The 14,022-nt window shown below is 41.1% G+C and overlaps 1 protein-coding gene across 6 annotated transcripts in view; it reads left to right on the top strand.

Annotated features, from left to right (window-relative positions):
• LOC110073757 (uncharacterized) overlaps positions 1 to 14,022 on the top strand; it is a 16,583-nt gene extending 2,561 nt beyond the window's left edge. For all 6 annotated transcript variants that reach the window (XM_020783310.3, XM_020783309.3, XM_020783307.3 and 3 more), the window contains 10 exons: positions 760 to 793; positions 2,726 to 2,886; positions 3,712 to 3,793; positions 5,956 to 6,136; positions 6,642 to 6,709; positions 6,852 to 6,928; positions 8,890 to 8,990; positions 9,732 to 9,826; positions 10,905 to 11,033; positions 11,759 to 14,022. In XM_020783310.3, the coding sequence (XP_020638969.2) occupies positions 760 to 793; positions 2,726 to 2,886; positions 3,712 to 3,793; positions 5,956 to 6,136; positions 6,642 to 6,709; positions 6,852 to 6,928; positions 8,890 to 8,990; positions 9,732 to 9,826; positions 10,905 to 11,033; positions 11,759 to 11,895 (1,065 nt within the window). In that variant the 3' untranslated portion in view covers positions 11,896 to 14,022. The remainder of the gene's footprint in view (positions 1 to 759; positions 794 to 2,725; positions 2,887 to 3,711; positions 3,794 to 5,955; positions 6,137 to 6,641; positions 6,710 to 6,851; positions 6,929 to 8,889; positions 8,991 to 9,731; positions 9,827 to 10,904; positions 11,034 to 11,758) is intronic.

Below are 14,022 nucleotides of genomic sequence, written 5' to 3'. Positions count from 1 at the left end.
CACTGTTGTTCATACTTTGATGAAAAACATTGTGGGCATCTTGGAGAAAGCGCCTCCTGCATGAACATTTTGTGTAATAAAAAATTTATTAGTGCAGCCCTACTGTAAGTTCTGTCTTATTGGGAAAGCCATATTGGTCTCCGGAAAGGGGCAGGGATTTTTGTTTGCCACCCAGTCAGATTTGGAACTTACTTCCAAGAGCTGTTCATTTGGCTTGTTCTCTCTCTTTCCTGACATTTATGGAGTGCATAAAAACAAAAAAACGATTCGTTTTATTCTGTTTTGGGAACTTGATCCTCCTGTGTGTTTTTTTTGCTGTTGAGTTTTTTAATTTATAGATTTGAGCTGCTGTTTTACTATCTTAGTTTTTAAAGAGCTTTTGTTTTGACTACTTTGTACACTGCTTTGAGAGTGGTAGTTAAATCTGTTTTGAAAACTTCTAGATAGTGTCTGCTGGGAACATTGCTGTGTTTTTCATATTGGTGAAGCTAGCAAGTAACAGTAGTTACTGCCTGGGAAATATGGCATTTGGAGATGGTGCTAATTTGCTCAGGCTATATAACCATGCTGAAAGCAGATCAGAGCATTTTGTCGTGCCATTTGCTGTTTAAGAATTCATACAGAACATGCTGGCTTGCATTTGGTGAAATGGAAACAATATGTAGCCACATACCGGTAGTTCATGTAATGTTTTAGCAAGAGCATTTGAAATGCATTATATATTGTATTGTCTCATCTGTGTCTTGTTTCTTCTAACAGGAGCGTCTGAACACAGTCAGCATTGCTTCCAAAGGTAAGAGTTACTATGTGTTTTTTCTTTGCTTTTCTTAAAAAAATTAATAAGTATAAATTGAAACTGCCATTAAATTAAGCATAAAACAAATGACATTATATTTGGAGGCAAATCAGCGCAGGCATTACCTATTGCTTACTGAGTCATCCAACTCAGTGCACAACAGATATTGTCTATGGTGATTTCTCAACTTGAGGCAATTTGCTTCCAAAAGTTATGCTGTTTGTGTTCTGGCAGACTAAAATTACCATAGGATTTGTGCTGAGATTGAATTTATTATGGATCATTCTTCAGGGATATTCTCTGAATAGAGATAATACAGTGGTGCCTCGCATTATGACGTTAATTCGTTCCAGCGAAATCGCTATAGAACTAAAACGTGGTAATACGAAATTAAAAAGCCCATAGAAACGCATTAAAATCTGATTAATGCGTTCCTAGAGGCTTGAAACTCACAGTGTCCAGCGAAGGTCCTCCATAGCGCGGCCATTTGTGCAGCGAGGAATCCATCCCAGAAAACTGCAGGGAGCCATGTTTTTTACCTGGCGGCCATTTTGAAACCGCCGATCAGCTGGCCGAAAATCATCGTTTTACAAGAATCGGTTCCTGAAGCAGGGAACCAATCATTGCAAAGCGAAATTCCCCCATAGGAAACATTGTTTTGTGATCGCTTTTGCGATTGCAAAACTTTCAACGTAAAGCAATTTCGTCGTAAAATGGTGCGCTCGTAATGTGAGGCACCACTGTATATAGCACATCTGGAAAGAGCTGAAGAAATTCACTTCATTTACATAAAATAGCAGAGTGACAATAGCTAAGATTGCCACTCTAAATGAATCAACAACCTCAGTGAAATTATTGAAAGCAATTCTGGATAATTTAACAGGGCTGCCAAAAATTTTCAACACTACATAATGTTGAGAGAAAAGCTCTAGGAATGTCTTCATAAGGTCAATCTTTTCAATTATCCCCTATTTCAATACACTGTTGTTCATAAGTATGTATCTTTAGGACACAAGCCAAGTTCAAGAACTGCAAATTTTTCTGATATCTACTATAATAAGTATTAGGGAAGATGGGAAGTTTAACTTAAATAATCCCTGTTAAATTTGCAAAACTTCTAAAAAAATTATATGAATACGATGCCATATAATATAGAATTGTCATGTTTCCCCGAAAATAAGGCAGCGTCTTGTATTAATTTTTGCTCCAAGAAACACATTAAAGCTTATTTTCAGGGGATGTTTTATTTTTTTCATGTACAACAATCTACATTTATTCACACACAGTCATGTCATCTTCTTCTGGTTGCTGCACAATGGTGGAGGGTGAGGTTTCACTTAACTAGGGTTTATTTTTGGGATAGGGCTTATATTATGAGCATCATGAAAAATCATACTAGGGCTTATTTTCAGGTTAAGTCTTATTTTCAGGGAAATGGTAGAATTTATTATCCGTATTCCATAATTAGATCTTTGAGACATAGCACCTTTAAATTAAAAATCACATAGAATTAAATATATACAGTAGATGTATTAAAATGATATTGTAATAATAAAACAAAGAAAATGTTATTTAAAGATTTGAAAATCCAACTTGCATTTTTAAAGTCTGATTTTAAAATAATTCTGTTTTCATCCATTCTGTCCAGATCAGTCATATTTTGATGTCATGTGCATGCTTATAGTTTTGCCATTGATTTGAAAATACACATTATTATCAAAGGTGAATTTGTATGTCTATGGACAAAGTTAGAGTTTTGTGCATAGCTGTGCCATAGCCCCACTCAGAATGGTGTTGTTGATGGTTTGGAGTCCATCGTTGTGTGACATATTGGTGTAAAGTGACTCTACATCTATAATGGCTAGGACGGACCCTAGAAGGTTTCATGTTTCACAGACTGGTCAGATTTGCTGCTTTCCACCCCTACAGCTGATTTATTATTGGACAGAATACATACTGAAGGTGCTGTTCTTGCTGAGCAACAAACTGGACCTGCACCCCTGAATATCCCATGTGGCGCTCACCCATGCTGTAGAATGGCTACTGAGGAGCTTTCAGCCATTAGCAAGCAGTTGCATTCACAAGCTCAGGTAATCTGTGATATGTGTCTTTTCTGCAGTGGTTGGAGAAGGGTTTCTTATTGCAGCTGGTTGTATATACTATTTTATTTGTGTAAACATGTTTGGAAGAGAGTGGCATGAGAAAGTGTGAGGTAAAATGTCAGAGGTTTCAAGATTAATCAGGTAGACAGCTGTAGACACCAATAAATGCAGCAAAATGATATGCAAAATTGCGCACATCGTGAAAGATAGGAGTTTGTGACTTTTGGATCAGTCACGGTGTCAGTTTAGCCCATCTCACAAAACTGTGGTGATAGAACAGTGGGAAATATTGTAAAGCTACCCCTTGCTCCATAGCGAAGGATGGCATTCAAATTATGAGGGAGGAGGTGTCCATTAAATAATAACTTCTCTATGTAATTATTCGATCAGGGTTTTCTGACTTCTTAAATTTCAGCTGGAGGTTTTGCGGGTCCTTAACTAGGTGAGAAAAAAAAATAGAAAAAGTCTAGGTGGTCCTTAAATTACACAAATGCAAGAGTAGGTGATACTTTTATTGGACCACTAAAAACAAACAAAAAGCAAGCTCTCATGGGTCATCTCCACTTCTGCAAGCCATAGCACAAAAGAAAAAAATGAGGATCCCAAAAATTTATGGCAGAGGGCTGTGCCAGGTCTGCTTCTCAGAGGTGAGTTCTGATGTTGTCTGCAAACGGCCTTTTTTTGGGTGGGTGGGGGAATGCAGTTTCAAGCTTCACCTCTGTTAGCATTTGGCTGGAATTTTTCTCCAAGCAAAGTACCGCTAAGTGGAATTTACTCTTACTGAAGCTCTGGTTCTCTTATTTTCCTCTTTAGGTTATAGAGTCTCTCACCCAGTCAGTACAGCGGCTGAAACAGGAGAAGGAAGTACAGCAGCAAAGTATCAACCTCCTAGAAGGTACAAGGCAATTTTTCCCCTAGCGCTGCTCTGCTGCCTCGTTCCACTGGTGTCTTTGAAACTAAGGTTTGCTTGTAAATCTTAAAACATGACAAGCTGCTCAACCCTATTCAAGGTACATGTATCCCATGTTTCCTTAACATTCAAGGTGTCTTACAAAAACAGTTTTAAGAAATATGCAATATATAATCGGCCATTATGAGGCAGCAGGTAAACCTCAAACTGGAGAGCTTAAAGCATCAGCTGTTTGGCAGGCACAATGTCTGCTGAGAGGTCTTTGGCCTTCTGTTGGTTTGCAGCCAAGGCAGGACTCCCTTGAGAGGGAATCTGATGGGTATTTGGGGCCACTAAGATTTCATTCCATCCAAATGTAAATGAAGTGTTGGGACATGAAGGAGAGCTATCCAGCAGGTACCAGTGAGCAAATAAGCTTTATATGGAAAAAGCTTATCAGGCTTCTGTTGGTTGCATTTGGCTCCCAAAGGGACCTCCAAATGTCTTCTATTTATGGTCCTTTCCCCCATACTGATGAGGGAACATATAAGAGATAAGGGTGGGTAAACTCGGACCTTGGTGTTGACTCCAGTCTTCTTGGGATCGCTGGGCGGCCATATCCTCTTTTGTACGATACCCTCACTGAGAGGTTTCCCAGTTTCTGTACAGATTTCTCCCATTCTGAAAGGTTGAAATGACTCTTCTAAGATTCAGCAGCTGGCAGGTGCTTTGAGCTAAAATATGCTCTTGTCTTTGGTCCTGCTCCCCACTAGAATATGGCCCTTGAGAGCTCGTTTGAATTGAACTTGAAGCAGAAAGGGATCGTCAACCATTGAAATAAGGCCTGCTGAAGACGTAAAACAGCTGTAACTGGAGAATGCATGCATCAGTATTTCTGTAGCACTTCTCCTCTACCTATACTCTGAGAATTTCAACCTATAACTCTTTGTGAATAGTAGAAACTCAATCTTGTTTTAATCTTGACTAAGAGACTTGAGTAAGGCCCCTTTTTATTCCAGTTACATGATAGCGACCCAGATTCTGTTGCTTAGCATAGTAAATTGTAGTAAAGTAGGCCCACTGGGGCTTCCCAGTGTGGTGCAGTAGATACAGTGATGGACCAGGACTCTGGTGAACAGGGTTTGAATCTGCACTTGGCCATGGAAACTCACTAGGGGAGTGAAACTGGTAAAGCCAGCCACTCCTTAAATGTCTCACTTACCTTGATAGCCATCTTAGGGTCGCTGTAAGTCAGTTCCAGCTTGACAGCACAGAAAACACACAAGCTCACTGGATCAACAGAGATTTGGTGAGTCAACCTCTGTGTAAGGTTCCTTGATTTAAATGGGCATACCCTAACTGTACCTTCTCTGCTAAAATAAGTCACAGTAAGGGGAGACTTTGCTGATGCACTTTTAGAGTATATTTAGTTATTTTAAATTGGTGGTCTTCTAATATTATTACATTTTAAAATGAACGTTAATATTATCAAATTGTATTTTTAGCTCTATCTGTTTTTAAATGTGTAATCCACCTGAGTCTGGCATTGGTGGAAAAGTCAGGATATAACTGAAGTAAATATACTGTTACTGTAGCATTCTGTATGGGTGACCTTAAGAGGGCAATGAATCTGAAAGTGTAGATAGGGTCTAGTTTCCACATATAGATATGAAAATATGAAGTAACCATACCTAGGCTCCTGTCGGTGTTGTATGTTTGTATGTGTCTTGAGTCGGTGGCTTGAAATACATACTTGTTTAAGAGCCCTGAGAAGGTGTCCATGTACTGTAGGTATTTTAGGCCAGGTAAAAAGTATTAGCCAAATGGAGGATGCTACTAGACTTTTCTCCCCAACACATCCTTCCTTACATCTGAGTGCTCATGTCCATTTACATCAAGGTTTGGCTTCTCTGTTTACTTCTCACTTGGGTTAACCAGTTTCCTTTGCTTACGAGGGATTGCCGAAAGCTTCCTTGCTGCAAATATTTTTGCTGATTCTGTGCTGTGAAGGAGGAGACATGTCTTTCTCTCATGCAGTTAGTGGGGTGCCTGGCAGCACTAATGAATGGACATCAAGATCCCAATATTGCTTCAGTTTTTTCTGTTACTAGCAGTTAAAGGGATTCCTGTTGGCTAATATTTTCCTCCTGCCCTCTTTACTGTTGCAGAAGAAGTAAATCGGCTGCAGCAGAGTTCGCAAGGTGCCTTGGAAGCAGTGCTAGGACGCAGGATGGAAGGGTTGAAGAGTGAGCTCCGCAGCCTTCGGCAACATGTCTTTCAGCAGTCCAATGGCGACTGCCCTCCTGACCTCTTTTCCAGCCCAGGCATCATGCAAGAAATGCTGGAAAGGTCAGCGTTTGAGTCGTCAAGCAGAAGCACTCTGGCTTTTCCACAACTGACCATAGCACTGAGTGGGGCAGGAAGACAGGGAACAAAGGGTTTTACTTCTGCTGGCACCAGGAATACAATTGCTGCAATAAAATTAGGTTCACAGTATATGATTCAAAGTTTGGGCATCTTTTCAAAGACTTGAATATACTGTAGCTTCTGCCCAGTTCTTTGAATGGGATTATTGCATCAAAGAGAACAAAGTTTTCCCTCACTAACCACTGTCTTATATCATGTTACTTAAACTGTGTACCTAGAGGGTAGAAGTAAGTTGGTTTCCATACATTTCCAGCATATGAAGAACCAACTGTGTAATGTAGTTAATCTCTAATTTGCCCCCTTTTATAAGCGTGAAAATGGCATAGAGACAAGTTGCAACATCAGAAACTTTTAGAGGATTTTACAGTTAATACTGAGAAATGATCCCTTTGGTCTTGTTGCCAATGGTCTGTTTTCCTTATTCTAGCAAAAAAGTTCTGTGGCAAGAGTATGAGTACATCAGAAGAGAGGTTGAGCAATTGAAACACAGACTTGGCAAGTACTTCTTGATACTCCTGTTTCCCTGGCCACTGTACCTGAATATCTATTGCAGTGAAGAAAGATCTCTTGACTTGTGAGCTTGAAGAGGGAAGATGTGTGCAGATAGGAAAATAACATGACTTCCTGTTCCTTTTAGATCAACAAGGAGAAGATCTGTTCAACCAAGTGTCTGCAACGCATGAGATTAAGAAGACCCAAACTCGCTATTGTAAGGTACACATTTTAAGACATTTGCTCATTGTTGCCCATTCATTCAGCGCTAACAGTGCTAACATAAAGGGGGATTTAGCCCCTGTTCAAAGTGCTGTATGACCTATATTATTAGAGTCAAGGAAATTGCAGATTACTGATAAATGACAGAATATTCGGATCAGATAGGTGGGGTATAAATCAAATAAATAAATAAAATATTTTAACCAAAGTGGTGTATGGAATAAAACTAATACCACTAAAGGAAACCCATACAATGAATTATACACTGTGATTATATGTTCACAAGGTCTGGAGGCCTGTGTTCTAATCTCCGCACGCTTAGGGAGCAGACCAAGTAGGTGGGGCTTGTCAGCCTTGGAAGGCAGCCCATCTAGGAGAAGGAAAACTCCGATTTCAAACTTCTACTGCCTTGTGGCTATATCCACTAATGGAAAAGGCTTCAGGAGTTAACCTCAAGGCAAAATCTGGAGCCGGAGTCCCGGAGGCAGTTCGTGTCGTTCTGTCAACTCCTGCGATGTCGCTGGAACCAGTTGTATTGGCTCTTGCCTTTCCATTGGACCATTTCAGTGACGTAAAGAGGGGGGATTTGCTGCTTGAGTAACAGCCTGTCTTCCATATTATTTTACCCAGGCTTCGTGCTCTGGAGAAGACACTCCAGCTTTACCATAGTTTCTCGAGACTTAATCTGATGTCCATGGATCGTTCCTGACAAGATAAGGACTCAGTGAGCTCTGAGCATACAGTCCAATCCACCTTGCTCATTTTGTGGTTTATCACAGTATGTCGGGCGGAAAGCCCTTTGAGACCTCCGAAGGCAAAAAGGCAGGGAGAAAGGGCGGGAAATTCGAATTTCCAGCCTTTTCTCCCTGCCCTTTTACCTTTGGAGGTCTCAGAGGGCTTCCTCCGATGTTGGGGGGGGGGGCAAGCCCTTTGAGACCTCCAAAAGTGCAGATCGCAGTGGCGGGGACTCCCAGGGAGGTCTCCCATGGTGGCGGGCAAACCCTGGGAGACCTCCCTGAGGGTCGCCTCCGCCACCGCGATCAGCACCTTAGGAGGTCTCAAAGGGCTTTCCCCCGACATCAGAGGAAGCTGTTCGAGACCTCCTAAGGCAAAAAGGAAGGGAGAAAGGGCAGAAAATTCAAATGTTCCGCCCTTTCTCCCTGCCTTTTTGCCTTCGGAGGTCTCAAAGGGCTTTCCAACGACATCAGAGGAAGCCCTGTGAGACCTGTGAAGGCAAAAAGGCAGGGCGAAAGGGCGGAAAATTTGAATTTCCTGCCTTTTCTCCCTGCCTGCCTTCAGAGCAATCAAAGGGCTTCCTCCAATGTCGAGGGAGGGAAGCCCTTTGAGACCTCTGAAGGCGACAAATGGCTCCGTTAGCAAAAAATGGCATTGACTTGCGAACGGGGCCTCGCCCTCATTCGTAGGTCGAGGCTCCATTCACAAGTCGATGCCAATTTTTGTGAATGGAGCCGTTCGTAAATCAAAAACTTCGTATGTAGGGATGTTCGTAAGTCAAGGGTTGACTGTACTGGATTGGTATAATTTCATTCAAAGAAAACGTTCTACTCTGGAAATGACAAGCCCAGAAGAAATGATTAAATTGAGGCTGTCCTACTTAGGGCACATCATGAGAAGGCAGGATTCTCTGGAAAAGACAATAATGTGGATTTGAGGTAGGAGGGAAAGAGGAAACCCAAATACAAGATAGATTGTTTAAAATAAAAGGAGTCACAGGTTTCAGTTTGCAAGAGCTGAGCAGGGCAGTTGAGGACAAGAAATTTTGGAGATCACTTATTCACAGGGTCACTATAATTCAGAGGTGATTTGATGGTGCATAACAACATCACCTGTTAATTGTAATTATAATAGACTCAGTGTGACTAACACTGGGATTTAGGCCACTGTCTTTTAAAGACAACATGAAGCAAAACCAGCAATATTATCCCTGTTTGTTTATCCAGTTGCTAGAAGACCTGATGAACACTTATGAAGCTCAAACTCGTGATTTGGAGAAAGCCAGGATCGACACCCAGAGCACTCAGCAGGACCTGAATCATGTCAAGTAGGGAAACCCATGTTGGGATGCTTCAAATGCATATGCATACACGTTATTGTTTGTAGGCGTGCTTGTTAAGTTTGAAAGCACCATGATGATGTACAGGGGGAAGCTGAACCTGGTGAGAAGTAGGCTGCTATCCACCAGAGGGCCCCCTAATCACAGTGCAGGCCATAAAAAGCAGTTTGTCAGGCAGCAATCTGCCTGTGAAGGTGCGATATAACGCTGAACTTTTGCTGTTGCCATGACCACTCAATGAAACTGATGGTACTGCTTAGACAGGGATGCCTAGTAAGATTATCTGTCTGCCTGTACTTCTTTGCAAACCTATGCCTTTAAACCATTGTTGCCTCCCTCATTTCCCCAGTCTTTTCAGTCTCTGGCCCCTTTCATAGAATCATGACGTTGGAAATTATAAGTCCATCCATTCCCATGCACTGTCTGTAAGAGAATTGCCTAGAGTTGTTCTGAACTTAACTGTGGGTTTCACATTGTCTGCAGTACCCTGGCAGGTATGTATGTGTATGAATATCTTCATCCTGCATTAGGCTCACTGCCTCCTGTTGCTTCAGCACAAGAGTCCTATATGTAAGCCGCGTAGAGTGGACGAGTAGTCCAGATAGGCGGGGTATAAATCAAATAAATAAATAAAATAAAATAAAATAAAGTTCATGCTGCATTTTACCTGCACTCTTCCCATGGAACAAATTATGGCTACGTGTTTGTATCTCCTTGTTCTTTAACCAGATCTGCTATATCCAACCTAAAAGAGCAGATGAATATTCTTCACTTGGAGGACAAGCTATACCCAGGGCCACTCAAGGAGGAAAGCATATGTCCGAGTAAGTACAGATTTATATAACATAATACATGGAGGTATTTTAGGAAAAATGGTCCCTGTGGGCTCACGTGACATGAGTTATCCTTTTTGCTGGAAACTCGAATCCCGTCAGTGTTTCTGGTAAAATATGCGCTCAATTATATGAAAGCATACTTTTATCCTGTATAAATTATCTTTTTACAGGAAGACGTAAGTAGAAAACAAATTTCATTCTGTAAGTGCTATTTCATTAGAATGCACGGCCACTGGCTATGCTACCTGGGGAATTCTGGGAGCTTTAGTCCAAAACCACAAATGTGTGCATCTCTTAATTAATCCCTTTCTAAAACAAAACCGTGCCTTTACTCCAGCTTCTCTTTTGCCTTTGGTTGTGAGCAATTTTCTCCTTGTGGAATTACAGATGGTCAGAAAGGCATTTCATTTTACTATGTAATACAGTGGGGCTTCGCTTTACGATCGCTCCGTTTAACGACGAAAGTGCATTACAAAGAACTTTTTGCAATCGCTTTACGATGTTCCCTATGAGGGAATTTCGCTTTGCGATGATGGGTTTCCTGCTTCGGGAACCGATTCTTCGCAAAACGATGATTTTCGGACACCTGATCGGCAGTTTCAAAATGGCCACCGGGTAAACAAAATGCCCCCCCCACTGTTTTCTGGGATGGATTCCTCACTGCACAGGCAGCGAAAATGGCCGCCCTATGGAGGATCTTCGCTGGACGGTGAGTTTCCAGCCCATCGGAACGCATTAAACGGGTTTTAATATGTTTCTATGGGTTTTTAAATTTCGCTTTACGACGTTCTTGTTCTACAGCAATTTCGCTGGAACAAATTAACGTCGTTAATGCAAGGCACCACTGTAAATAAACAGAATACATGCAGGGAGACTCAGAGTTTTCCTGTCTCTTACATTTATAGAATTAAAAAACATCTTAACTTAAAAGAGTGTGCTTGTGTTGGATCCTGAGGGCTTCAGGCAGCTGAAGGGCAGTTTTCCAGCTTGTTACTAATGGTTAATATTGCCACAGGAAGCTGAGCTTGCTGTTCTCCCTAATTGGTTTGGGTGTTTTATCTTCTAGAAAAAAAGAAGGAATTGTTGTCTGAAGACGCCTTGTTCTCTCTGAGTGATGATTCTGTTTCTGAGTTCAGCCTCACAGATGTCAGCTCAGATGAACTCTTCAGTGAACCAGAGGTTGAACAGTTTGCTGGTGAGTCTAGATGCAAAGGTAACATTTGGAAATATTTTCTAAAATGATTGCTTGGTTTCGCTATAGTCTTGAGGTTTATGTACTTTGGTTTTGATTTTTTATTTGAAATCTGACATTGTCTGACTAATGAGAAGGATGATGGGGCTGACAATGGCTTGTTTGCAGGAGTCCCTCCACTTGAACATTAAGGCCCATATTGCTTCACATTGCAGAAACCCCATTTTAGGGAAAGGAAAGGATTAACATTCTTGATAGGAAATTCACGCCCTACTTCATTAAGATGCTTAAAATTCTTATGAACTGGGGCCAGGGACAGGTGGGGTCTCTTAAAACTCTTTAATGTTTAGAGTTATTTTTAATGGTACAGTAATCCTGCTGATTTGATTTTTCCAGAGAAACTTGTCAAAATTCCCTTTGTGTGTAAATCTCTTCTATGCCCTAAAGATATTTTTAGGATTTTTCTTAGAGCTGTATCCACTTGTAACTTTAGTCACTCCCCCTTGCCTAAAATCTTACGTGTCTACAAAATCAGCTAAATATGCTCCTTCATATTATAGTAGGAAACTAATTGAGCAGTAGCGAGTGTCTGAAGGCTCTTTTCATGCTAGATACTCAACAACACTTGCAGGAAATTGTAAAAACATTGTTGTGATACTGCAGTATGGTGATGTTGTATTTAATCAGAGGATCGGAGTAGTGGGCTAACAACTGTGTTGTGTTTCTAGATGACAAAATTTCCATGCCAAACTTGGAGTTGGAGGAGAATACACCTGGTGGAGCAGCTGGTGGCATGCAGGAGAAAGCAGAGCTTGGCAGTGATCATTCCTCCAGTTTGCCTGACCTCAGCTTAAGCGACCTTTAAAGCTTCACCTGAGGACTGCCTCATTCTTTCTAACGAGGAAACAAATTAAAGAGAACAGAAATGTATAGACTGTTTTTCTACATGCAGGCAGCTTTTTTGTACAGATGTGACATGAGGTAGGAACCCTGGTGTGTGTGTGTGTGAAGACAATACATCAAAGAGTATGATATGCAGGCTGAGACTTTGCCTCCGTTCTTCAGGAATCTCCAGCATCCCTTTCTGGAAGGGAACTGGGGCCTTGTTAGTCTTGCTGCGTGTGGAGCAGAGATGCTTTGCTTCTCTTCATGAACTGGTCATTCCCAATTTTCATAAGTGTAAAAATAGTTTATAGCCAAATGTTAAAGCTGAGTACATTCTGGAAATTAATCCATTTTAAATAGAAAATCATCTGTTTCCTTGTGCATATCCACACAAGAGCATCTGGCTCTCCTAGTTCAGCACTTCTAAAGTAGAACCAGACACGAAGGAAGCAGTCCTCTGAGGAGCGGGGTGGTGGTGCGTATGCCAAATTAACACTTCCTGAGATGATAGCTGAGCTGACATATGTGGCAAGCATTGTCTTTGGGGACAGGAAAGGATGTTTCCTCTATTTTCATGCCCATTTTGTTCCAGTGTCCAAATTGGAGTGAACTAGGCTTTTCAGAACCATATCTGCTTGCTTGCATGCTAGTACAGTCTGTGGGTTCTTGTACAGTATTTGGTAGAGAACGAAGCAGGAAAGAGGTCAGTGCAACAATAGATCAGGGTCCATTTAGTCCAACTTTTCAGTGAATTTCAGAAATAGGCCTTAATTGTTCTTGCCAGGCAAGTGTACAACTAGTTTTCATAAATCTGATATAGATAACATTTCATACTGTACTGGATGTTCACATACAATAAGGCCCATCAAGAAGCAGCAAGCCAAGATGGCCAATGAGTACAGAGGTAAACTACACAGTATAGTTAATGTTTATATATTGGAGTCCTGTTGGACTGCAGGTTTGAGGAGAAGGTTGTTCACATATGGCCTGCTTAACTCTTACTTAGTTTTGCTTATGTTAAAAATGTTCCCAAGCTCCTTTCCTCCACTTATATATAGTTCTAGATGCAGCAGATCTGTTCCTGGAACTTCATGGAGAGCAATGCTGAGTGCAAAAAGTGATGATGCATGGTGGAGGGGCAAGTAAGTCAGTGGTAGCCTGCCTCCCACTGTGTTTCTCAATAGTGCAGCTTCCCTTGCTTAAAAAGTCAGCACTCCATTGCCTGCATTTTTGTAGTCTTGTCCCATAGGCTTGTTCATGTTGAGTGAATTACCTGCAAACTTTTAGTCCCGTTTTTGAAATAATAGCTTGCAGCAGAAAGCATCTTTCTCCCCAGTACCTCAGTGGACTGTTGGCTTGTTCATCTCTTATGCCTCTGGATAGTGTTTTAGAGTAATAGGGAAAAGCACAGGTGGATACATTTATTGGCGTGGATGCAGTTCTATCTGCTGATCCAGAATTCTTGAAAGTCTCGTGATGCAGAATTTAATGGTAGGGCTTTATAAGCAACACATTGTAAACCCTCTTCCTGATTTATTTCCTCTGTAGCACCTTGGTTGGGCCTGCAAGATTGTCTTGACCTTTGATTCCAGCTATTGTGATTCTTTCTCCCCAATTTCCCCTACCCCCCTTTACAGTTTTATGTTGACAGGTGGGTACCTCATGTTTTGTGTGTCACTACTGAGTAGCATGTCCAATTTCAGGGTAAAACTACTTCAGAAACAAAAGGGATTAAAGACAGAGGGATAATGGAGGAAATTAGCCCACAAGGGATTAAATCAACAGATGCTCCATTATAGTTCAAAGAATGCAAGCCAACAGTGGTTGCTCTTAGAGCTTAATTTTGGATTGCTTATCACACACTACCTTGTTTTCAGAGGTGGGGAAATACAGCCTGCAAAGTTTTCATTCATGACCTCTGGACAGAACAATAAAAGTACCTTGTTGTAGTTATGAGGTAAATCCTGTATGCATTTGCCAACAAATATGACTTTAATATACAGTATTGCTGGGTTTTAAAGCAGAAGGTCATGGTTTTGCTGGAATTTTGATAAATGGGATGGGGTTGAGAAATAAAAATAAAATAAAATTCATTGTGTTACTTGAA

Source organism: Pogona vitticeps, chromosome 4, assembly GCF_051106095.1.
Source record: "Pogona vitticeps strain Pit_001003342236 chromosome 4, PviZW2.1, whole genome shotgun sequence".
NCBI classification, from domain to species: domain Eukaryota; kingdom Metazoa; phylum Chordata; class Lepidosauria; order Squamata; family Agamidae; genus Pogona; species Pogona vitticeps.
This window is presented reverse-complemented; position numbering and strand designations above follow the sequence as displayed.